Here is a 26,107-nt window from a genome sequence, read left to right on the forward strand (position 1 = left end):
TTAAAGGTCCTGTCTGAGTCTATCACCCATTCAGAGGTTTTGGTCGATTCCTGCAGGGCTGTTGTTAGGGCTTTGAATTGTTCTTTCAATTCCTTTAGTTCTGTCTGCGAACGGAGATTCCCTCTTTTGGTAAATGGTGCCGCCCCTCCATCCTCCAACTTCAACCTTGTTAGAAACTGTGTTAGTTCCTGGAGGAACGTCCCCATGATGTCTTCAACTTCTTTCTCCCCCAGCTCATTCATTTTTGCATTAATGGCAGCTAACAGTTGCCTGTGGTTGTGTGCTTTATAAATCTGTTCTTCTGACATCTTTATATGTGTTGCTACTCTTCTCAATTCTTTACAGGTTAACTGAAGAAGCCGCTCACTAATTCTGTCCATTTGTATTTCCACATCCTTTGCTGCTAGTGAGTTTTCTTTTAGGCCTGGTCCCCTTTAACTGGTGTAGCAGAGTTGAGATGAGGTGCTGTGCTGCTGTTTTTCCAGACACTTTTCCTCTTCTCCCTCTACACGCTAATTCCCGCTCAGGATTGCCCGTACGGGCCACCAATGTTACATGCACGCCGCCTAAGTTCAGATAGGGGCGAAACTGGTTACATGAATTTGTTGGAATCCTGGGGGAACCGTTATTCCAGGTGACCATAGACCATGTGCTGCAGCTTCTCTCAGGTACACGATAGATTCAGTTGCTGACCAGACACATTTGACAAGAGTCCTCATAAATGGTAGAACAGTATCATTTAATGAGGCACGGCCAGTGCAATGTAAATGTCTCTTTGGGCAACAGGATCTAGTACAGCAGTACACAGTCTATTATCCTGTAGCACAGTTTTAATGCATACACAACCACAGGCTTTTCCTTCACAAGGACTCAATAGTACACAGCATTCTTTATCCTGCATGGAGATGGAGGGGGGGAGGGTTTGATGAGGGAGATGATCCCTGTGGCGCAATTCCTTCCAGTCCTTATCTTCCTGCCCAATAATACTCTGCACTGTTAGTTCAGGGAGTTTATCTGACCTGGGTTTAGTTTCTCTCCTGATCTGAATCCTGTTCAGTTGCCTTCTGTCAGATACAGATAACACACTACCTTTCTCTTCAGCTTCAGCCGGACTACAATAACAAGTTCCCCACAGTCCCCCTGGGGCTCTGCTAAAACACTCCCTATCTCCTGTGACTGTGCTAACCCCTCTAGTTGCTGGATGCTTTTAAAGCAACAGCATTTCTTCTGCATGTCACAATAATAATAATGATGTCATAGGGCCGCAGGGGAGAGCACAGTGCAGGAGAGAGGGAAGAGCACAAAACTGGAGAGCACAGGAGAGGGAAGAGCACAGTACAGGCGAGAGTACAGTGCAGGAGAGAGGGGAGAGCACAGTACAGGACGGAGCACAGTACAGGAGAGAGCACAGTACAGGAGAGAGGGGAGAGCACAGTACAGGAGGGAGCACCGTACAGGAGAGAGCACAGTACAGGAGAGAGGGGAGAGCACAGTACAGGAGAGAGGGGAGAGTACAGTACAGGAGGGAGCACCGTACAGGAGAGAGCACAGTACAGGAGAGAGGGGAGAGCACAGTACAGGAGGGAGCACCGTACAGGAGAGAGCACAGTACAGGAGAGAGGGGAGAGCACAGTACAGGAGGGAGCACCGTACAGGAGAGAGCACAGTACAGGAGAGAGGGGAGAGCACAGTACAGGAGGGAGCACAGTACAGGAGAGAGCACAGTACAGGAGAGAGGGGAGAGCACAGTACAGGAGGGAGCACAGTACAGGAGAGAGGGGAGAGCACAGTACAGGAGGGAGCACAGTACAGGAGAGAGCACAGTACAGGAGAGAGGGGAGAGCACAGTACAGGAGAGAGCACAGTACAGGAGGGAGCACAGTACAGGAGAGAGGAGGGAGCACAGTACAGGAGAGAGCACAGTACAGGAGAGAGGGGAGAGCACAGTACAGGAGGGAGCACAGTACAGGAGAGAGCACAGTACACTCCCTGACAGAAGTTATGTCGCTCATGTATGTATTGTAAATAAAAGCTTATAACCGGACATTAAATTCATCCATTGGTTTTATAAATTACTCTTTTGAAAGCTGAAACCCTCCCAAATTTGGTTTCGGTTAAGAAAATAAATCTGCATCAATGCTGAAATATTGATCATTTAATGAACACAAAATGGTCAGATTTTTGACAAGACAAAAGTTTTGTTGCCTGGTCATATAATGCACCCAATCCTAGTTTACATCCTCACCAGTGCTCAGGAAATGATCGGTTAATTAGTGGGTGTGTGTAAAAAGAAACCCAGCACCCCAGACCTTCACTTGAACTGCAACTTGAGCTCTGACTGTTAGAACCCTCCTGTTAGTTTTTTCCGTCTTGTGTTTTGCGGTCACGTGACCATCTGCCTTTATATTCCAGCTCCGCCCTTCTGCCCTTGCTGGACTTTAGTGTTGTTTGACTGTCTCTCTAGCCAGGTGCTTCGGTGCCTATCTCTGTTTAGTTTGCTTGGTCCTCTGGGACCTCTAGTACTTTTTGTCAGTTTGTCTTTTGTGCTCTGCAACATCTTCTGTTTAGGAGGTGTCCCATTTTTGTCCCAGTCCTTAGTTCATTTAGTGACCCCTCCCTTAATCCTATAGGTCTTCGTTCAGACTAAACGAGGTCTAAGGCGGGTCTGTTCACAAGGAACAGGCATCCCGCTACATCTTAGGGATTCAGCTTAGTCTTACTGTAGGGACAGCTTTCCCCTATCTTTCCTTAGTTTATGTTGCAGATCATAACACTGACAACATGCCAAAAATCCACCCTGCGACCAAAGCCTTGATTATCAAGAGGCTGAAGACCAGATCCACTGCAGAGGTGGATGGCACCTTTTAATGTGTCTCAGCGTCAAGTACAAAGAATTAAAAAAAGATTTGAAGAGACTGGAGATGTGTGTGACAAGCCCAGGTCCGGCAGACCCCGCAAGACAACTGCTCAGGAGGAACGTTTGTTGGTTAGAAAATCCAAAGCAAGCCCCTTTTCCACCACAGCAGAGCTCCAACAGGCCTGGTCACCTCAAGTCCCTGTGTCAACTAGAACAGTTTGTAGGATTCTGTCTCGAAATGGCGTCAATGGTCGAATCAGTGCCCAGAAGCCAGCACTAACCAAAAGGCAAATAAAAAACCGTGTGGCATTTCCAAAGTCCCACAGCCAGCTAAACAGATGGACGCTGGAAAAGTGGCAGAAGGTGAATTTCTCTGATGAATCTTCAGTAGAATTACACCACAGCCGCCGCAAATACTGCAGGAGACCTACTGGAGCCTGTATGGATCCAAAATACACCCAGAAAACAGTTACATTTGGTGGTGGAAAGATCATGGTCTGGGGTTACATTCAGTATGGGGTGTGCGAAACAATTGCAAGGTGGAAGGCAATATCAATAGCCTAAAATATCAAGAAGTATTAGCTACCTCTTACATTCCAAATCATAAAAGGGGTCAAATTCTGCAGCAGGATGGTGCTCCATCTCATCCATCCATCTCTACAACAAGGTTCCTCCAGGCAAAAAAGATGAAGGTGCTCAAGGATCGGCCGGCCCAGTCACCAGACATGAACATCATTCAGCATGTTTGGGGTAGAATGAAAGAGGAAGCTTGGAAGACAAAACCAAAGAATCTAGATGACCTCTGGGAGGCATGTAAGACGCATTCTCTGCTATTTCTGATGACTTCATTAATAAATTGTATGAATCATAGTTGAACCGCATGGATGGAGTCCTTCAAGCTCATGGAAGTCACACACTATATTAAATATGACTCTAATAGCACCACAACTTCATTCACCAATGTTATACAACATATATTTGTATTTTAAGATAATTATTTGTTTGAATATCACATTACTTCCTCTGGGAACAAAACTTTTGTCTCGCCAAAATCTGACCATTCTGTGTTCATTAAATGATCAATATTTCAGCATTGACGCCAATTTATTTTCTTAACCAAAACCAAATTTGGGAGGGTTTCAGCTTTCAAAAGAGTAATTTATAAAACCAACGGATGAATTTAACGTCAGGTTATAAGCTTTTATTTACATAACATGGATAAGCGACATCACTTCTGTCAGGGAGTGTACAGGATAGAGGGGAGAACACATTACAGAGGAGAGGGGAGAGCAAAGTACAGGGGAGAACACAGTACAGGGGAGAGCACATTACAGAGGAGAGGGGAGAGCTCAGTACAGGGGAGAGCACATTACAGAGGAGAGGGGAGAGCTCAGTACAGGGGAGAACACATTACAGAGGAGAGCACATTACAGAGGAGAGGGGAGAACACAGGAGAGGGGAGAGCTCAGTACAGGGGAGAGCACATTACAGAGGAGAGGGGAGAACACAGGAGAGGGGAGAACACAGGAGCGGGGAGAGCTCAGTACAGGGGAGAGCACAGTACAGGGGAGAGCACAGTACAGGGGAGAACACAGTACAGGGGAGAGCACATTACAGAGGAGAGCACATTACAGAGGAGAGGGGAGAACACAGGAGAGGGGAGAGCTCAGTACAGGGGAGAGCACAGTACAGGGGAGAGCAAAGTACAGGGGAGAACACAGTACAGGGGAGAGCACATTACAGAGGAGAGCACATTACAGAGGAGAGGGGAGAACACAGGAGCGGGGAGAGCTCAGTACAGGGGAGAACACAGTACAGGGGAGAGCACATTACAGAGGAGAGGGGAGAACACAGGAGAGGGGAGAGCTCAGTACAGGGGAGAGGGGAGAGCACAGTACAGGGGAGAACACAGTACAGGGGAGAGCACATTACAGAGGAGAGGGGAGAACACAGGAGAGGGGAGAGCACATTACTGAGGAGAGGGGAGAGCGCAGTACAGGGGAGAGCACATTACTGAGGAGAGGGGAGAGCACAGTACAGGGGAGAGCACATTACAGAGGAGAGGGGAGAACACAGGAGAGGGGAGAGCACAGTACAGGGGAGAGCACATTACAAAGGAGAGGGGAGAACACAGGAGAGGGGAGAGCACAGTACAGGGGAGAGCACATTACAGAGGAGAGGGGAGAGCACATTACAGAGGAGAGGGGAGAGCTCAGTACAGGGGAGAGCAAAGTACAGGGGAGAACACAGTACAGGGGAGAGCACATTACAGAGGAGAGGGGAGAGCTCAGTACAGGGGAGAGCTCAGTACAGGGGAGAACACAGTACAGGGGAGAGCACATTACAGAGGAGAGGGGAGAGCACATTACAGAGGAGAGGGAAGAACACATTACAGAGTAGAGCACATTACAGAAGAGAGGGGAGAGCACAGTACAGGATAGAGGGGAGAGCACAGTACAGGATAGAGGGGAGAGCACAGTACAGGGGAGAGCACAGTACAGGGGAGAGGGGAAAGCACAGTACAGGGGAGAACACAGTATAAGGGAGAGAGCACAGTATAAGGGAGAAAGGGGAGAGCACATTACAGAGGAGAGGGGAGAACACAGGAGAGGGGAGAGCTCAGTACAGGGGAGAGCAAAGTACAGGGGAGAACACAGTACAGGGGAGAGCACATTACAGAGGAGAGGGGAGAACACAGGAGCGGGGAGAGCTCAGTACAGGGGAGAACACAGTACAGGGGAGAGCACATTACAGAGGAGAGGGGAGAACACAGGAGAGGGGAGAGCTCAGTACAGGGGAGAGGGGAGAGCACAGTACAGGGGAGAACACAGTACAGGGGAGAGCACATTACAGAGGAGAGGGGAGAGCACAGTACTGGGGAGAGCACATTACTGAGGAGAGGGGAGAGCACATTACATTACAGAGGAGAGGGGAGAGCACAGTACAGGGGAGAGCACATTACAAAGGAGAGGGGAGAGCACAGTACAGGGGAGAGCACATTACAGAGGAGAGGGGAGAGCTCAGTACAGGGGAGAGCAAAGTACAGGGGAGAACACAGTACAGGGGAGAGCACATTACAGAGGAGAGGGGAGAACACAGGAGAGGGGAGAGCTCAGTACAGTGGAGAGGGGAGAGCACAGTACAGGGGAGAGCACATTACAGAGGAGAGGGGAGAGCACATTACACAGGAGAGGGGAGAACACAGGAGAGGGGAGAGCACAGTACAGGGGAGAGCACATTACAGAGGAGAGGGGAGAGCACAGTACAGGATAGAGGGGAGAGCACAGTACAGGGGAGAGAACACAGTATAAGGGAGAAAGGGGAGAGCACATTACAGAGGAGAGGGGAGAGCACATTACAGAGGAGAGGGGAGAACACAGGAGAGAGGAGAGCACAGTACAGGGGAGAGCTCAGTACAGGGGAGAGGGGAGAGCAAAGTACAGGGGAGAACACAGTACAGGGGAGAGCACATTACAGAGGAGAGGGGAGAACACAGGAGCGGGGAGAGCTCAGTACAGGGGAGAACGCAGGAGAGGGGAGAGCTCTGTACAGGGGAGAGCACAGTACAGGGGAGAACACAGTACAGGGGAGAGCACATTACAGAGGAGAGGGGAGAGCACAGTACAGGGGAGAGCACAGTACAGGGGAGAGCACAGTACAGGGGAGAGCACAGTACAGAGGAGAGGGGAGAACACATTACAGAGGAGAGCACAGTACAGGATAGAGGGGAGAGCACAGTATAGGGGAGAGGGAGAACACAGTGCAGGGGAGAATACAGTACAGGGGAGAGCACAGTAGAGGAGAGGGGGGAGCACATTACAGGAGAGCACATTACAGAGAAGAGGGGAGAGCACAGTACAGGGGAGAGAGGAGAGCACATTACAGGGGAGAGGGGAGAGCACAGGAGAGGGGGGAGAGCACAGTACAGGAGAGCACATTACAGCGAAGAGGGGAGAGCACAGTAGAGGAGAGAGTGGAGAGCACAGTACAGGAGAGGGGGGAGAACACAGTACAGGAGAGCACATTACAGAGAAGAGGGGAGAGCATATTACAGGAGAAAGTGAAGAGCACATTACAGGAGAGAAGGGAGAGAACAGTACATGGGAGAGCACAGTATAAGGGAGAGAGCACAGTATGAGGAAGAAAGGGGAGAGCACAGTACAGGGGAGAGCACAGTACAGGAGAAAGTGAAGAGCACATTACAGGAGAGAGGGGAGAGCACATTACAGGAGAGAGGGGAGAGCACAGTATATGGGAGAGCACAGTACAGGAGAGAAGGGAGAGCACAGTATAAGGGAGAGAGCACAGTATAAGGGAGAAAGGAGAGAGCACTGTACAGGAGAGAGTGGAGAGCACAGTACAGGAGAGAGCACAGTGCAGGAGAGGGGGGAGAGCACAGTACAGGAGAAAGTGAAGAGCACATTACAGAAGAGAGGGGAGAGCACAGTACAGGGGAGAGCACAGTACAGGAGAGCACAGTACAGGAGAAAGTGAAGAGCACATTACAGGAGAGGGGGAGAGCACAGTATAAGGGGGAGAGCACAGTATAAGGGAGAGCACAGTACAGGGGAGAGCACAGTACAAGAGAGAGGGGAGAGCACAGTACAGGATAGAGCACATTACAGGGGAGAGCACAGTACAGGAGAAAGTGAAGAGCAGAGTACAGGAGAGAGGGGAGAGCACATTACAGGATGGAGGGGAGAGCACATTACAGGATGGAGGGGAGAGCACATTACAGGATGGAGCATATTACAGGGGAGAGCACATTACGGGAGAGGGGAGAGCACAGTACAGGAGAGCACATTACAGGAGAGAGGGGAGAACACATTACAGAGGAGAGCACAGTACAGGAGGGAGCACATTACAGGGGACAGCACAGTACAGGGGAGAGGGGAGAGCACAGTACAGGGGAGAAGGGAGAGCACAGTACAGGAGAGAGGGGAGAGCACAGTATAGGAGAGAGGGGAGAGCACAGTACAGGGGAGAGAACAGGATAGGGGAGAATACAGTACAGATTAGAGTACAGGAGAGGGGAGAGCACAGGAGAGGGGGGAGAGCACAGTACAGGAGAGCACATTACAGAGAAGAGGGAAGAGCACAGTACAGGAGAAAGTGAAGACCACAGTACAGGAGAGAGGGAAGAGCACGAGAGAGGGCAGAGCACAGTACAGGGGAGATCACAGGGAAGAGGGGAGAGTACAGGGCCGAGCACGCGACAGGGGAGAGGTGAGAGCGCGGTACGGGAGAGAGGTGAGAGCGCGGTACAGGAGAGAGGGTAGAGCACGGAAGAGGGGAGAGCGGTGTACAGGAGAGAGGGGAGAGCTCAGTACAGGAGAGGGCTCAGTACAGGAGAGAGGGGTGAGCACAGTACAGGAGAGAGGGGAGAGCACAGTACAAGGGAGAGTGCAGTGCAGGAGAAATAGAGGGGGAGTGCAGTGCAGGAGAAATAGAGGGGGGAGCGCAGTGCAGGGGAAATAGAGGGGAGAGCGCAGTGCAGGAGAAATGGAGGGGGGAGCGCAGTGCAGGGGAAATAGAGGGGGGAGCGCAGTGCAGGGGAAATAGAGGGGAGAGCGCAGTGCAGGAGAAATAGAGGGGAGAGCGCAGTGCAGGAGAAATAGAGGGGAGAGCGCAGTGCAGCAGAAATAGAGGGGAGAGTGCAGTGCAGCAGAAATAGAGGGGAGAGCGCAGTGCAGCAGAAATAGAGGGGAGAGCGCAGTGCAGCAGAAATAGAGGGGAGAGTGCAGTGCAGCAGAAATAGAGGGGAGAGTGCAGTGCAGGAGAAAGAGAGGGGAGAGTGCAGTGCAGGAGAAAGAGAGGGTGACCATAGGCTGCAGCTTCTCTCAGGCACAGGACAGATTCAATTGCTAACTAGACACATTTGACGAGAGTCCTCATAAACGGTAAAACAGTACCATTTAATGAGGCACGGCCAGTGCAATGTAAATGTCTCTTTGGGCAACAGGATCTAGTACAGCAGTACACAGTCTATTATCCTGTAGCACAGTACAGCACAGTTTTAATGCATACACAACCACAGGCTTTTCCTTCACAAGGACTCAATAGTACACAGCATTCTTTATCCTGCATGGAGATGGAGGATTTGATGAGAGAGATGATCCCTGTGACACAATTTCTTCCAGTCCTTATCTTCCTGCCCAATAATACCCTGCACTGTTAGTTCAGGGAGTTTATCTGACCTGGGTTTAGTTTCTCTCCTGATCTGAATCCTGTTCAGTTGCCTTCTGTCAGATACAGATAGCACACTACCTTTCTCTTCAGCTTCAGCCGGACTACAATAACAAGTTCCCCACAGTCCCCCTGGGGCTCTGCTAAAACACTCCCTATCTCCTGTGACTGTGTTAACCCCTCTAGTTGCTGGATGCTTTTAAAGCAACAGCATTTCTTCTGCATGTCACAATAATAATAATGATGTTATAGGGCCGGAGGGAAGAGCACAGTACAGGAGAGAGGGGAGAGCACAATACTAGGGAGAGCACAGTACAGGGGAGAGTACAGTACTGGAACGAGCACAGTACAAGGGAGAGAGCACAGTACAAGAGAGAAAGGGGAGTTCACAGTACAGGGGAGAGCACAGGAGATGGGAGAGCACATTACAGAGAAGAGGGCAGAGCACAGTATAAGGGAGAAAGGGGAGAGCACAGTACAGGGGAGAGCGCAGTACAGGAGAGGGCACAGTACAGGGGAGAGGGGTAAGCACAGTACAGGGGAGAGCAAAGTACAGGGGAGATCACAGTGCAGGAGAAAGAGAGGGGAGAGCGCAGTGCAGGGGAAAGAGGGGAGAGCGCAGTGCAGGGGAAAGAGAGGGGAGAGCGCAGTGCAGGGGAAAGAGAGGGGAGGGTGCAGTGCAGGGGAAAGAGAGGGGAGAGCGCAGTGCAGGGGAAAGAGGGGAGAGCGCAGTGCAGGGGAAAGAGGGGAGGGCGCAGTGCAGGGGAAAGGGGAGAGCGCAGTGCAGGGGAAAGAGTGGGGAGAGCGCAGTGCAGGGAAAAGAGGGGAGAGCGCAGTGCAGGGGAAAGAGTGGGGAGAGCGCAGTGCAGGGGAAAGAGGGGAGAGCGCAGTGCAGGGGAAAGAGGGGAGGGCGCAGTGCAGGGGAAAGGGGAGAGCGCAGTGCAGGGGAAAGAGTGGGGAGAGCGCAGTGCAGGGGAAAGAGGGGAGAGCGCAGTGCAGGGGAAAGAGGGGAGAGCTCAGTGTAGGGGAAAGAGAGAGGAGAGCTCAGTCCTGGAGAGAGCGCAGTGCAGGGTAGAGGGGCGAGCGCAGTGCAGGGTAGAGGGGCGAGCGCAGTGCAGGAGAGAGGGGAGAGCGCAGTGCAGGAGAGGGGGAGCACAGTTCAAGGGATAGCGCATTGCAGGAGAAAAGGTAAAACACAGTACAGGAGGAAGCGGAGTGCACAGTACAGGAGAAAAGAGAGGGGAGATCACAGTATTGGAGGGAGCTGGAGTTGGGAGGAGAAAAGGTGAGCACAAGAGGGGAAGGAAAGGAAATGTGTATAATAAAGAATAGAGTAGTGCAATGACGTATAATGTATATGATATAATAAGATAATATATATGTGATCTAATAAGCTTCGCTCCGTCCTTGTGATTTTCCCTGCAGGGCACAGTTTGTCTTGGCGTAAGCAGAAGTCTGCTCTGATTCATGAAGCACTGACTTGTGACCCTGTGGATGTGGAGACCCTGCGGGAAGCCGCGGTCAGCGAGGGTGGGCTCCTCAGTCAGGAGATCCGACGCAGGGTGTGGCCAAAATTGCTCAGCATCAATGTATTTTGTCTGCCCCCCAAACCAGGTTTGTCTCCTTGTGACCTTTGAGCTGTGGTCGCCGCTTATTTCTGGGATTTGGGTGGTCCTTCCTTTATGACTGGCAGATGGGAGTTCTCTATTGACATATCTTGGGAGTGTACGTGCCACAGAACGTGACCATATTCCACATATACAGAGATCACGTTGCAGAAAGGGCTACCAACTATTGATTTCTTTGGGATTGTGTAGTGGGCACGCTCTTTCATCTACCTAGAGTTCGCTGTGCAGAGAGGGGGAGGAGGTGAGCTGTGATATCACCTATTGACATTTCTAGGAGAATGCAGTTGGCATTTCTCTGTGGAGGGGTTACTGCGCATGGAGGAGTAATCTGTGACATCAGAATGAGCAGTAGGTGCACTTGTCATACCGGGTCCTTCTGATCAGGTTACGTTCTGTAATATTCATATAATGTTCACTGTTTCCTATGTCCTTAGGACCTGCCATCCGCACCAATCACCCTGACTATAACCAGGTGCTGATGGACGTCAGACGCTCACTCAAGAGATTTCCTAAAGGTAAGTAGTTGGTGTGACGATACACAGTGAAATCTTAATAAGCCAGATGTTTAGATTTGTTAAGTCAAGAGAATACACTATTGTGTTTAAATTGTCTTGTACTTGTTTGTGTATTTTTAAAGGTCAGACCAGTATTTGTCTAACCCTGATTGCTGTCTCCTCTTGGAAACAATGTTGTTTGCTAATATGCTAATTGTACTAAAAGCCAGCTATTTACAACAGCCCCTGTGATACCAACTATGTAAATAGATTAGCTCAATAATAGCTGAGCCCTGCATCTTTACCTCTTACCTGTGCCTGATGACCTCACACAGATCTAAATAAAAACAGGGATGTCTGTAGTGCTTGGGACAGAGATTCAGACAGACTTTGGTAGGAGAATGAGAGACATCCTTCAGGAAAGTAGATGGATTGCATGGCATCTAAAGAGACACAGATTTGTATTCTACATGATTCTAGTCTAAGGGTACCGGCCCTGACTGGAAAGATACGGATCTGCTACATTGATCATCAGAGAGACCATGGATACTTTTGCGGAGTCCAGGAGAGGACGAAGAAGTCACCTGGCCCCATGGATATGTTGTTTTGGGGTTGCTAGGAGGGACCCACCAGTCGCCTGGCCCCATGGAAACTCTCGGAGAGGCCAGATTTGGAACCTCGGGTTTCCTGGTCTTGTACCTCGAAGGACTGCTAGCTTCCTAAGCTTGCCACTACCTCTTCTCTGTGGGGGCCCGCCAGAAGCGGGGGGCCACTTGTTGAGGTAGTCGGCCCTGAAAGTCTCCAAAGTCGCAGCTGTTCTGTCCCAGGCGGTTCATTGGGAGGGTGAAACTGTGTAATGTTCCACCATCTTGGGTATTTGCTGGGACTGTTCTGTGTGTTTATTGTCCACTTTGTAGTTCAATAATGTATTGCCGCACTGTTTTACCCTCACCCTATGTTGTGTGAGTAGCGTTACACCCACGGAAGACCTGGGTCTTCACAGTTGGTCTATCCTGCATGTGTAGGGTCTCCTTGATTGGGATGAGAGCAGATGTGCGCATGTGTGTAATATATTATATATGGTGTTGTTTGTTGGGTGATGGTCTGTCATGTATGTGTAGGGTCTCGTTCTTGTGGCATATATGTATATGGTCTCATTGGTCTGGTGAAGATCTGTTATGTATGAATAGGGTCTCAACATATAGGGTCTTTTTGGTCAGGTGGATGGCTGCAATGTATGTATAGGGTCTGAATGGCCGAGTGGAGGGCTGTCTTGTATGTGTATGGTCTCGTTAGTCTGGTTGGAATTCCGTCATGTATGTGTAAGCTCTCATTGGTTGTTTGGGTTCAGGGCTATTGGTTATGTGTAGACTGTTGTTGGTTGGGCGGAGGGTCTTATTACTCAGATATGGGGCTGTCATATGTGTAGGCTGTCAGTTGGGTGGAGGGTTTCGTTAGTTGGGTGGAGGGCTTCGTTGGTTAGGTAGAGGGCTGTCGTGTAGCATCTCATTGGTCAGGTGAAGGTCTATTGAATATGTGTAGGCTGTCATTGATTGGGCTGATGGTTTTGTTTGTCGGGTAGAGGGCTGTAGTTTATGTGGACTGTCTTGTCGGTCAAGCAGAGGGTCTCGTTGGTTGGTTGCAGGGCTGTCCTGTATGTATAGACTGTTGGTCGGATAAAGGTCTTTCGTGTTTGTGCAGGCTGTCATTTGTTGGCTGTTGGGTATGTGTTTGCTGTTATTGCTCGGGTGAAGGGCTGCCATGTATATGTAGGCTGTTCTTGCTTGGTCTGAAGATCTCATTAATTGGGGGGGAGGGCTGTCGTTGATTGGGCGAAGGGTCTCATTAATTGGGTGGAGGGCTGTCGTGTATATGTAGGCTGTCGGTTGGGCGGAGAGTCTCATTAGTTGGGTGGAGGGCTGTCACTTGTGTGTGTAAGCTGTCTTTAGTTGGGTGGAGGGCTGTCGTATATGTGTAGGCTGTCGGTTGGGTGGAGGGTCTCATTAGTTGGGTGGAGGGCTGTTGTGTATGTGTTGGTTGGGTGGAGGGTCTCATTGGGTGGAGGGCTGTCGTGTATGTGTTGGTTTGGCGGAGGATCTCATTAGATGGGTGGAGGGCTGTCGTGTGTTTGTGTGTGTGTAAGCTGTCGGTAGTCGGGTGGAGGACTGTCTTATGTGGGTAGTGTACACTTTCGTCCATTATGGGTGGCCTGTTTTGATCTTGCCCCTGTGACCGCTTCCAGGAATGGCGGAGGCAGAACGTTGTGTGTTACAAGAGCAGCTGATAGACATGATCCTGTGCGTCCTCCGCTCATACCCAGAGCTGCACTATTACCAGGGCTTCCATGATGTAGCCGTCACTCTGCTGTTGACTGTTGGCCTTCGTTTGGGAACCGCCATTCTGCAGACCCTCTCCACTCATCATCTCCGGTACGTGCGCTCTTCTTATCGTCACAGCCGGTGCAATCTGGATGTGACATGTTTGTCTTTACTTTTGGCAGAGATTTCATGGACCCCACGGTGGAGCGGACCCGCAGTGTGCTGAGCTATCTGATGCCCCTAATCCAGAGCGAGAGCCCTGCCCTGCACCACTTCCTTCTGAGGTGCGCAGCCTCATGGCCGAGATGGTAGAGACCATCATCATGTAGGGTAGATGGTGGTGATCTCCGTATCCCTGGGGACTGTGACCACATAATCAGGCACTGACATCAGGGGCCTAGCAGCGAGGTTGAGGGTCGCGGTTGTACGGGGCCGGGATGGTATCAGACTATAACGTTACAGCGACTGATCAGTGATGTCTCCCGCAGGTCGGAGGTCGGCTGCATCTTTGCTCTGAGCTGGTTGATCACCTGGTATGGACACGTCCTGAGCGACTTCCACCAAGTCCTCCGTTTATATGACTTCTTTCTGGCTTCTCATCCCCTAACCCCTCTGTATTGTGCCGCACAGGTACTGGGGTGTTCGGGGGTGGGGGTTATTGGGGTGTATGGATGAGGTCGCCCCCTGTGTGTTGTGCTGCACAGGTACTGGGGTGCTCGGGGATGGGGGTTACTGGGCTATATGGATGAGGTCGCCCCCTGTGTGTTGTGCTGCACAGGTACTGGGGTGCTCGGGGGTGGGGGTTATTGGGATGTATGGATGAGGTCGCCCCCTGTATTGTGCTGCACAAGTACTGTGGTGCTCAGGGGTTGGGTTATTGGGATGTATGGATGAGGTTGCCCCAGGTGTGTTGTACTTCACAGGTACTGTGGTGCTCGGGGGTGGGGGTTACTGGGGTATATGGATGAGGTCGCCCCCTGTGTTTTTTGCTGCACAGGTACTGGGGTGCTCGGGGGTGAGGGTTATTGGGATGTATGGATGAGGTCGTCCCTGTGTGTCGTGCTGCACAGGTACTGGGGTGCTCGGGGATGGGGGTTATTGGGATGTATGAATGAGGTCGCCCCCTGTGTATTGTGCCGCACAGGTACTTGGGTGCTCGGGGGTGGGGGTTATTGGGGTGTATGGATGAGGTCGCCCCCTGTGTGTTGTGCTGCACAGGTACTGGGGTGCTCGGGGGTGGGGGTTATTGGGGTGTATGGATGAGGTCGCTCTCTGTGTATTGTGCCGCACAGGTACTTGGGTGCTCGAGGGTGGGGGTTACTGAGGTGTATGGATGCGGTTTTCCCCTGTGTGTTGTGCCGCACAGGTACCGGGGTGCTCGGGGGTGGGGGTTACTGGGGTGTATGGATGAGGTCGCCCTCTGTGTGTTGTGCTGCACAGGTACTGGGGTGCTCGGGGGTGAGGGTTACTGGGGTGTATGGATGAGGTCGTCCCCTGTGTGTTGTGCTGCACAGGTACCGGGGTGCTCGGGGGTGGGGTTTATTGGGGCGTATGGATGAGGTCGCCCCCTGTGTTTTTTGCTGCACAGGTACTGGGGTGCTCGGGGGTGGGGGTTATTGGGATGTATGGATGAGGTCGTCCCCTGTGTATTGTGCTGCACAGGTACTGGGGTGCTTGGGGGTGAGGGTTATTGGGATGTATGGATGAGGTCGTCCCCTGTGTATTGTGCTGCACAGGTACTGGGGTGCTCGGGGGTGAGGGTTATTGGGATGTATGGATGAGGTCGTCCCCTGTGTATTGTGCTGCACAGGTACTGGGGTGCTCGGGGGTGGGGGTTATTGGGGCGTATGGATGAGGTCGTACCTGTGTGTTGTGCTGCACAGGTACTGGGGTGCTCGGAGGTGGGGGTTATTGGGGTGTATGGATGAGGTCGCCCCAGGTGTGTTGTGCTGCACAGGTACTGGGGTGCTCGGGGGTGGGGGTTACTGGGGTGTATGGATGAGGTCGCCCCCTGTGTGTTGTGCTGCACAGGTACTGGGGTGCTCGGGGGTGGGGGTTATTGGGGCGTATGGATGAGGTCGCCCCCTGTGTATTGTCCTGCACAGGTACTGAGGTGTTCGGGGGTGGGGGTTATTGGGGTGTATGGATGAGGTCGTCCCTGTGTGTTGTGCTTCACAGGTACTGGGATGCTCGGGGGTGGGGGTTATTGGGGTGTATGGATGAGGTCGTACCTGTGTGTTGTGCTTCACAAGTACTGGGGTGCTGGGGGTGGGGGTTATTGGGGCGTATGGATGAGGTCGCCCCCTGTGTATTGTCCTGCACAGGTACTGAGGTGTTCGGGGGTGGGGGTTATTGGGGTGTATGGATGAGGTCGTCCCTGTGTGTTGTGCTTCACAGGTACTGGGATGCTCGGGGGTGGGGGTTATTGGGGTGTATGGATGAGGTCGTACCTGTGTGTTGTGCTTCACAAGTACTGGGGTGCTGGGGGTGAGGGTTATTGGGGCTTATGGATAAGGTCGCCCCCTGTGTATTGTCCTGCACAGGTACTGGGGTGCTCGGTGGTGGGGGTTATTGGGGCGTATGGATGAGGTCGTACCTGTGTGTTGTGCTTCACAGGTACTGGGGTGCTCGGGGGTGGGGGTTATTGGGGTGTATGGATGAGGTCGTCCCTGTGTGTTGTGCTGCACAGGTACTGGGATGCTCGGGGGTGGGGGTTATTGGGGTGTATGGATGAGGTCGTCCCTGTGTGTTGTGCTTCACAGGTACTGGGATGCTCGGGGGTGGGGGTTATTGGGGTGTATGGATGAGGTCGTACCTGTGTGTTGTGCTTCACAAGTACTGGGGTGCTGGGGGTGGGGGTTATTGGGGCTTATGGATAAGGTCGCCCCCTGTGTATTGTCCTGCACAGGTACTGGGGTGCTCGGAGGTGGGGGTTATTGGGGTGTATGGATGAGGTCGCCCCAGGTGTGTTGTGCTGCACAGGTACTGGGGTGCTCGGGGGTGGGGGTTACTGGGGTGTATGGATGAGGTCGCCCCCTGTGTGTTGTGCTTCACAGGTACTGGGGTGCTCGGGGGTGGGGGTTATTGGGGCGTATGGATGAGGTCGCCCCCTGTGTATTGTCCTGCACAGGTACTGAGGTGTTCGGGGGTGGGGGTTATTGGGGTGTATGGATGAGGTCGTCCCTGTGTGTTGTGCTTCACAGGTACTGGGATGCTCGGGGGTGGGGGTTATTGGGGTGTATGGATGAGGTCGTACCTGTGTGTTGTGCTTCACAAGTACTGGGGTGCTGGGGGTGAGGGTTATTGGGGCTTATGGATAAGGTCGCCCCCTGTGTATTGTCCTGCACAGGTACTGGGGTGCTCGGTGGTGGGGGTTATTGGGGCGTATGGATGAGGTCGTACCTGTGTGTTGTGCTTCACAGGTACTGGGGTGCTCGGGGGTGGGGGTTATTGGGGTGTATGGATGAGGTCGTCCCTGTGTGTTGTGCTGCACAGGTACTGGGATGCTCGGGGGTGGGGGTTATTGGGGTGTATGGATGAGGTCGTCCCTGTGTGTTGTGCTGCACAGGTACTGGGGTGCTCGGGGGTGGGGGTTATTGGGGTGTATGGATGAGGTCGTCCCTGTGTGTTGTACTTCACAGGTACTGGGATGCTCGGGGGTGGGGGTTATTGGGGTGTATGGATGAGGTCGTCCCTGTGTGTTGTGCTGCACAGGTACTGGGATGCTCGGGGGTGGGGGTTATTGGGGTGTATGGATGAGGTCGCCCCCTGTGTGTTGTGCTGTACAGGTACTGGGATGCTTGGGGGTGAGGGTTATTGGGATGTATGGATGAGGTCGTCCCCTGTGTATTGTGCTGTACAGGTACTGGGGTGCTCGGGGGTGAGGGTTATTGGGATGTATGGATGAGGTCGTCCCCTGTGTATTGTGCTGCACAGGTACTGGGGTGCTCGGGGGTGGGGGTTATTGGGGCGTATGGATGAGGTCGTACCTGTGTGTTGTGCTGCACAGGTACTGGGGTGCTCGGAGGTGGGGGTTATTGGGGTGTATGGATGAGGTCGCCCCAGGTGTGTTGTGCTGCACAGGTACTGGGGTGCTCGGGGGTGGGGGTTACTGGGGTGTATGGATGAGGTCGCCCCCTGTGTGTTGTGCTGCACAGGTACTGGGGTGCTCGGGGGTGGGGGTTATTGGGGCGTATGGATGAGGTCGCCCCCTGTGTATTGTCCTGCACAGGTACTGAGGTGTTCGGGGGTGGGGGTTATTGGGGTGTATGGATGAGGTCGTCCCTGTGTGTTGTGCTTCACAGGTACTGGGATGCTCGGGGGTGGGGGTTATTGGGGTGTATGGATGAGGTCGTACCTGTGTGTTGTGCTTCACAATACTGGGGTGCTGGGGGTGGGGGTTATTGGGGCGTATGGATGAGGTCGCCCCCTGTGTATTGTCCTGCACAGGTACTGAGGTGTTCGGGGGTGGGGGTTATTGGGGTGTATGGATGAGGTCGTCCCTGTGTGTTGTGCTTCACAGGTACTGGGATGCTCGGGGGTGGGGGTTATTGGGGTGTATGGATGAGGTCGTACCTGTGTGTTGTGCTTCACAAGTACTGGGGTGCTGGGGGTGGGGGTTATTGGGGCTTATGGATAAGGTCGCCCCCTGTGTATTGTCCTGCACAGGTACTGGGGTGCTCAGGGGTGGGGGTTATTGGGGCGTATGGATGAGGTCGTACCTGTGTGTTGTGCTGCACAGGTACTGGGGTGCTCGGAGGTGGGGGTTATTGGGGTCTATGGATGAGGTCGCCCCAGGTGTGTTGTGCTGCACAGGTACTGGGGTGCTCGGGGGTGGGGGTTACTGGGGTGTATGGATGAGGTCGCCCCCTGTGTGTTGTGCTGCACAGGTACTGGGGTGCTCGGGGGTGGGGGTTATTGGGGCGTATGGATGAGGTCGCCCCCTGTGTATTGTCCTGCACAGGTACTGAGGTGTTCGGGGGTGGGGGTTATTGGGGTGTATGGATGAGGTCGTCCCTGTGTGTTGTGCTTCACAGGTACTGGGATGCTCGGGGGTGGGGGTTATTGGGGTGTATGGATGAGGTCGTACCTGTGTGTTGTGCTTCACAAGTACTGGGGTGCTGGGGGTGGGGGTTATTGGGGCTTATGGATAAGGTCGCCCCCTGTGTATTGTCCTGCACAGGTACTGGGGTGCTCGGAGGTGGGGGTTATTGGGGTGTATGGATGAGGTCGCCCCAGGTGTGTTGTGCTGCACAGGTACTGGGGTGCTCGGGGGTGGGGGTTACTGGGGTGTATGGATGAGGTCGCCCCCTGTGTGTTGTGCTTCACAGGTACTGGGGTGCTCGGGGGTGGGGGTTATTGGGGCGTATGGATGAGGTCGCCCCCTGTGTATTGTCCTGCACAGGTACTGAGGTGTTCGGGGGTGGGGGTTATTGGGGTGTATGGATGAGGTCGTCCCTGTGTGTTGTGCTTCACAGGTACTGGGATGCTCGGGGGTGGGGGTTATTGGGGTGTATGGATGAGGTCGTACCTGTGTGTTGTGCTTCACAAGTACTGGGGTGCTGGGGGTGAGGGTTATTGGGGCTTATGGATAAGGTCGCCCCCTGTGTATTGTCCTGCACAGGTACTGGGGTGCTCGGTGGTGGGGGTTATTGGGGCGTATGGATGAGGTCGTACCTGTGTGTTGTGCTTCACAGGTACTGGGGTGCTCGGGGGTGGGGGTTATTGGGGCGTATGGATGAGGTCGCCCCCTGTGTGTTGTGCTGCACAGGTACTGGGGTGTTCGGGGGTGGGGGTTATTGGGGTGTATGGATGAGGTCGTCCCTGTGTGTTGTACTTCACAGGTACTGGGATGCTCGGGGGTGGGGGTTATTGGGGTGTATGGATGAGGTCGTCCCTGTGTGTTGTGCTGCACAGGTACTGGGATGCTCGGGGGTGGGGGTTATTGGGGTGTATGGATGAGGTCGCCCCCTGTGTGTTGTGCTGTACAGGTACTGGGATGCTCGGGGGTGGGGTTTATTGGGGTGTATGGATGAGGTCGTACCTGTGTGTTGTGCTTCACAGGTACTGGGATGCTCGGGGGTGGGGGTTATTGGGGTGTATGGCTGAGGTCGTCCCTGTGTGTTGTGCTTCACAGGTACTGGGGTGTTCGGGGGTGGGGGTTATTGGGGTGTATGGATGAGGTCGTCCCCTGTGTGTTGTGCTGCACAGGTACTGGGATGCTCGGGGGTGGGGGTTATTGGGGTGTATGGATGAGGTCGTCCCTGTGTGTTGTGCTTCACAGGTACTGGGGTGTTCGGGGGTGGGGGTTATTGGGGTGTATGGATGAGGTCGCCCCCTGTGTATTGTGCTTCACAGGTACTGGGGTGTTCGGGGGTGGGAGTTATTGGGGTGTATGGATGAGGTCGCCCCCTGTGTGTTGTGCTGCACAGGTACTGGGATGCTCGGGGGTGGGGGTTATTGGGGTGTATGGATGAGGTCGTCCCTGTGTGTTGTGCTTCACAGGTACTGGGGTGTTCGGGGGTGGGGGTTATTGGGGTGTATGGATGAGGTCGTCCCCTGTGTGTTGTGCTGCACAGGTACTGGGATGCTCGGGGGTGGGGGTTATTGGGGTGTATGGATGAGGTCGTCCCTGTGTGTTGTGCTTCACAGGTACTGGGGTGTTCGGGGGTGGGGGTTATTGGGGTGTATGGATGAGGTCGTCCCCTGTGTGTTGTGTTGCACAGGTACTGGGATGTTCGGGGGTGGGGGTTATTGGGGTGTATGGAGTTTGGGGGTCACATGACTCGTATGTCGTGTTCTGTCCACAGATGGTTCTGATGCGGGAGACGGAGGTCCTCCAGGGAGACTGCGACCTGCCCAGCGTCCATCAGCTCCTCTCCCAGATCCCCACCAATTTCCCATATGAGACGCTGATTTCCAGCACTCTCAGCTTGTTCAGGAGTCACCCCCCGTCTGAACTGGAGCGGCAGACGTCTCTACAGCGGCTGAAGAGGTGGGCATGGACGCTCTGATCCTTCTCTGTGCATGGACTGATGTGAGCGCACTCGCTCTGATCCTTCTCTGTGCATGGACTGATGTGAGCGCACTCGCTCTGATCCTTCTCTGTGCATGGACTGATGTGAGCGCGCTCGCTCTGATCCCTCTCTGTGCACAGACTGATGTGAGCACGCTCGCTCTGATCCCTCTCTGTGCACAGACTGATGTGAGCACGCTCGCTCTGATCCCTCTCTGTGCACGGGCTGATGTGAGCGCGCTCGCTCTGATCCTTCTCTGTGCATGGACTGATGTGAGCACGCTCGCTCTGCTCCCTCTCTGTGAATGGACTGATGTGAGCACGCTCTCTTTGATCCCTCTCTGTGAATGGACTGATGTGAGCGCGCTCGCTCTGATCCCTCTCTGTGCACAGACTGATGTGAGCACGCTCGCTCTGATCCCTCTCTGTGCACGGGCTGATGTGAGCGCGCTCGCTCTGATCCCTCTCTGTGAATGGACTGATGTGAGCACACTCTCTCTGATCCCTCTCTGTGAATGGACTGATGTGAGCACGCTCGCTCTGATCCCTCTCTGTGCACGGGCTGATGTGAGCGCGCTCGCTCTGCTCCCTCTCTGTGCACGGGCTGATGTGAGCACACTCTCTCTGATCCCTCTCTGTGAATGGACTGATGTGAGCACACTCTCTCTGATCCCTCTCTGTGAATGGACTGATGTGAGCGCGCTCGCTCTGATCCCTCTCTGTGCACAGACTGATGTGAGCACGCTCGCTCTGATCCCTCTCTGTGAATGGACTGATGTGAGCGCTCTCGCTCTGATCCCTCTCTGGGCACAGACTGATGTGAGCACGCTCGCTCTGATCCCTCTCTGTGCACAGACTGATGTGAGCACGCTCGCTCTGCTCCCTCTCTGTGAATGGACTGATGTGAGCACGCTCGCTCTGCTCCCTCTCTGTGAATGGACTGATGTGAGCACGCTCGCTCTGATCCCTCTCTGTGAATGGACTGATGTGAGCGCGCTCGCTCTGATCCCTCTCTGTGAATAGACTGATGTGAGCACACTCTCTCTGATCCCTCTCTGTGAATGGACTGATGTGAGCGCGCTCGCTCTGATCCCTCTCTGTGCACAGACTGATGTGAGCACCCTCGCTCTGCTCCCTCTCTCTGAATGGACTGATGTGAGCACGCTCGCTCTGATCCCTCTCTGTGAATGGACTGATGTGAGCGCACTCGCTCTGATCCCTCTTTGGGCACAGACTGATGTGAGCACGCTCGCTCTGATCCCTCTCTGTGCACAGACTGATGTGAGCACGCTCGCTCTGCTCCCTCTCTGTGAATGGACTGATGTGAGCACGCTCGCTCTGATCCCTCTCTGTGAATGGACTGATGTGAGCGCGCTCGCTCTGATCCCTCTCTGGGCACAGACTGATGTGAGTGCACTCGCTCTGATCCCTCTCTGTGAATAGACTGATGTGAGCACACTCTCTCTGATTCCTCTCTGTGAATGGACTGATGTGAGCGCGCTCGCTCTGATCCCTCTCTGTGCACAGACTGATGTGAGCGCGCTCGCTCTGATCCCTCTCTGTGAATGGACTGATGTGAGCACGCTCGCTCTGATCCCTCTCTGTGAATGGACTGATGTGAGCACGCTCTCTTTGATCCCTCTCTGTGAATGGACTGATGTGAGCACGCTCGCTCTGATCCCTCTCTGTGAATTGATTGATGTGAGCGCGCTCGCTCTGATCCCCCTCAGTGCACGGACTGATGTGAGCACGTTCGCTTTGATCCCTCTCTGTGAATGGACTGATGTGAGCACGCTCGCTGTGATCCCTCTCTGTGCACGGACTGATGTGAGCACGCTCGCTCTGATCCCTCTCTGTGCACAGACTGATGTGAGCATGCTCGCTCTGATCCCTCTCTGTGCACAGACTGATGTGAGCACGCTCGCTCTGATCCCTCTCTGTGCACAGACTGATGTGAGCATGCTCGCTCTGATCCCTCTCTGTGCACCGACTGATGTGAGCATGCTCGCTCTGATCCCTCTCTGTGCACGGGCTGATGTGAGCGCGCTCGCTCTGATCCCTCTCTGTGAATAGACTGATGTGAGCATGCTCTCTCTGATCCCTCTCTGTGAATGGATTGATATGAGCGCGCTCGCTCTGATTCCTCTCTGTGAATGGACTGATGTGAGCACGCTCGCTCTGATCCCTCTCTGTGCACAGACTGATGTGAGCGCGCTCGCTCTGATCCCTCTTTGTGAATGGACTGATATGAGCACACTCGCTCTTATCCCTCTCTGTGAATGGATTGATGTGAGCGCGCTCGCTCTGATCCCTCTCTGTGAATGGACTGATATGAGCACCCTCTCTTTGATCCCTCTCTGTGAATGGACTGATATGAGCACGCTCGCTCTGATCCCTCTCTGAATGGATTGATGTGAGCGCGCTCGCTCTGATCCCTCTCTGTGAATGGACTGATGTGAGCACGCTCGCTCTGATCTCTCTCTGTGAATGGACTGATGTGAGCACGCTCTCTTTGATCCCTCTCTTTGAATGGACTGATGTGAGCATGCTCGCTCTGATCCCTCTCTGTGAATGGATTGATGTGAGCACGCTCGCTCTGATCCCTCTCTGTGCACAGACTGATGTGAGCGCACTCGCTCTGATCCCTCTCTGTGAATGGACTGATATGAGCACGCTCGCTCTGATCCCTCTCTGTGAATGGATTGATGTGAGCGCGCTCGTTCTGATCCCTCTCTGTGAATGGACTGATGTGAGCACGCTCGCTCTGATCCCTCTCTGTGAATGGACTGATATGAGCACCCTCTCTTTGATCCCTCTCTGTGAATGGACTGATGTGAGCACGCTCGCTCTGATCCCTCTCTGTGCACAGACTGATGTGAGCGCGCTCGCTCTGATCCCTCTCTGTGAATGGACTGATATGAGCACGCTCGCTCTGATCCCTCTCTGTGAATGGATTGATGTGAGCGCGCTCGCTCTGATCCCTCTCTGTGAATGGACTGATGTGAGCACGCTCGCTCTGATCCCTCTCTGTGAATGGACTGATATGAGCACCCTCTCTTTGATCCCTCTCTGTGAATGGACTGATATGAGCACGCTCGCTCTGATCCCTCTCTGTGAATGGATTGATGTGAGCGCGCTCGCTCTGATCCCTCTCTGTGAATGGACTGATGTGAGCACGCTCGCTCTGATCTCTCTCTGTGAATGGACTGATGTGAGCACGCTCTCTTTGATCCCTCTCTTTGAATGGACTGATGTGAGCATTCTCGCTCTGATCCCTCTCTGTGAATGGATTGATGTGAGCACGCTCGCTCTGATCCCTCTCTGTGCACAGACTGATGTGAGCGCGCTCGCTCTGATCCCTCTCTGTGAATGGACTGATATGAGCACGCTCGCTCTGATCCCTCTCTGTGAATGGATTGATGTGAGCGCGCTCGTTCTGATCCCTCTCTGTGAATGGACTGATGTGAGCACGCTCGCTCTGATCCCTCTCTGTGAATGGACTGATATGAGCACCCTCTCTTTGATCCCTCTCTGTGAATGGACTGATGTGAGCATGCTCGCTCTGATCCCTCTCTGTGAATGGACTGATATGAGCACGCTCGCTCTGATCCCTCTCTGTGAATGGATTGATGTGAGCACGCTCGCTCTGATCTCTCTCTGTGAATGGACTGATGTGAGCACGCTCTCTTTGATCCCTTTCTTTGAATGGACTGATGTGAGCACGCTCGCTCTGATCCCTCTCTGTGAATGGATTGATGTGAGCACGCTCGCTCTGATCCCTCTCTGTGAATGGACTGATGTGAGCGCGCTCGCCCTGATCCCTCTCTGTGCACAGACTGATGTGAGCGCGCTCGCTCTGATCCCTCTCTGTGAATGGACTGATATGAGCACCCTCTCTTTGATCCCTCTCTGTGAATGGACTGATGTGAGCGCGCTCGCTCTGATCCCTCTCTGTGAATGGATTGATGTGAGCGCGCTCGCTCTGATCCCTCTCTGTGCATGGACTGATGTGAGCACGCTCGGTCTGATCCCGCTCTGTTCATGGACTCATGTGAGTGCGCTCTCTATGGACGGGCTAATGTGAGTGCACTCTCTATGGACGGGCTGATGTGAGTGCGCTCGCTATGGACGGGCTGATGTGAGTGCGCTCTCTATGGACGGGTTGATGTGAGTGCGCTCTCTATGGACGGGCTAATGTGAGTGCGCTCTCTATGGACGCGCTGATGTGAGTGCGCTCTCTATGGACGGGTTGATGTGAGTGCACTCGCTATGGACGGGCTGATGTGAGTGCACTCTATGGACGGGTTGATGTGAGTGCGCTCTCTATGGACGGGCTAATGTGAGTGCGCTCTCTATGGACGGGCTGATGTGAGTGCGCTCTCTATGGACGGGTTGATGTGAGTGCGCTCTCTATGGACGGGCTGATGTAAGTGCGCTTTCTATGGACGGGCTGATGTGAGTGCGCTCTCTATGGATGGGCTGATGTGAGTGCGCTGTCTATGGACGGGCTGATGTGAGTGCGCTCTCTATGGACGGGCTGATGTGAGTGCGCTCGCTATGGACGGGCTGATGTGAGTGCGCTCTCTATGGACGGGTTGATGTGAGTGCGCTCTCTATGGATGGGCTGATGTGAGTGCGCTCTCTATGGACGGGCTGATGTGAGTGCGCTCTCTATGGACGGGCTGATGTGAGCGCGCTCGCTATGGACGGGCTGATGTGAGCGCGCTCGCTATGGACGGGCTGATGTGAGTGCGCTCTCTATGGACGGGCTGATGTGAGTGCGCTCTCTATGGACGGGCTGATGTGAGTGCGCTCTCTATGGACGGGCTGATGTGAGTGCGCTCTCTATGGACGGGCTGATGTGAGTGCGCTCTCTATGGACGGGCTGATGTGAGTGCGCTCTCTATGGACGGGCTGATGTGAGTGCGCTCTCTATGGACGGGCTGATGTGAGTGCGCTCTCTATGGACGGGCTGATGTGAGTGCGCTCGCTATGGACGGGCTGATGTGAGTGCGCTCTCTATGGACGGGCTGATGTGAGTGCGCTCTCTATGGACGGGCTGATGTGAGTGCGCTCTCTATGGACGGGCTGATGTGAGTGCGCTCGCTATGGACGGGCTGATGTGAGTGCGCTCTCTATGGACGGGCTGATGTGAGTGCGCTCTCTATGGACGGGCTGATGTGAGTGCGCTCTCTATGGACGGGCTGATGTGAGTGCGCTCTCTATGGACGGGCTGATGTGAGTGCGCTCTCTATGGACGGGCTGATGTGAGTGCGCTCTCTATGGACGGGCTGATGTGAGTGCGCTCGCTATGGACGGGCTGATGTGAGTGCGCTCGCTATGGACGGGCTGATGTGAGTGCGCTCTCTATGGACGGGTTGATGTGAGTGCGCTCTCTATGGACGGGCTGATGTGAGTGCGCTCTCTATGGACGGGTTGATGTGAGTGCGCTCTCTATGGACGGGCTGATGTGAGTGCGCTCTCTATGGACGGGCTGATGTGAGTGCGCTCTCTATGGACGGGCTGATGTGAGCACGCTCGCTATGGACGGGCTGATGTGAGCGCGCTCGCTATGCACGGGCTGATGTGAGTGCGCTTTCTATGGACGG

The 26,107-nt window shown here is 53.6% G+C and overlaps 1 protein-coding gene across 1 annotated transcript in view; it reads left to right on the forward strand.

Annotated features, from left to right (window-relative positions):
• Nucleotides 1-26,107, forward strand: part of LOC141266131 (TBC1 domain family member 20-like) — a 37,194-nt gene that overhangs the window by 8,407 nt on the left and 2,680 nt on the right. Inside the window, exons 2-7 of the mRNA XM_073680093.1 lie at nucleotides 10,469-10,657; nucleotides 11,106-11,186; nucleotides 13,408-13,594; nucleotides 13,666-13,767; nucleotides 13,972-14,113; nucleotides 20,293-20,477. Of these exons, the coding sequence (XP_073536194.1) occupies nucleotides 10,469-10,657; nucleotides 11,106-11,186; nucleotides 13,408-13,594; nucleotides 13,666-13,767; nucleotides 13,972-14,113; nucleotides 20,293-20,477 (886 nt within the window). The remainder of the gene's footprint in view (nucleotides 1-10,468; nucleotides 10,658-11,105; nucleotides 11,187-13,407; nucleotides 13,595-13,665; nucleotides 13,768-13,971; nucleotides 14,114-20,292; nucleotides 20,478-26,107) is intronic.

Source organism: Phyllobates terribilis, unplaced genomic scaffold, assembly GCF_046119375.1.
Source record: "Phyllobates terribilis strain yellow unplaced genomic scaffold, ASM4611937v1 Scaffold_4__5_contigs__length_816908805, whole genome shotgun sequence".
Classification (NCBI taxonomy): domain Eukaryota; kingdom Metazoa; phylum Chordata; class Amphibia; order Anura; family Dendrobatidae; genus Phyllobates; species Phyllobates terribilis.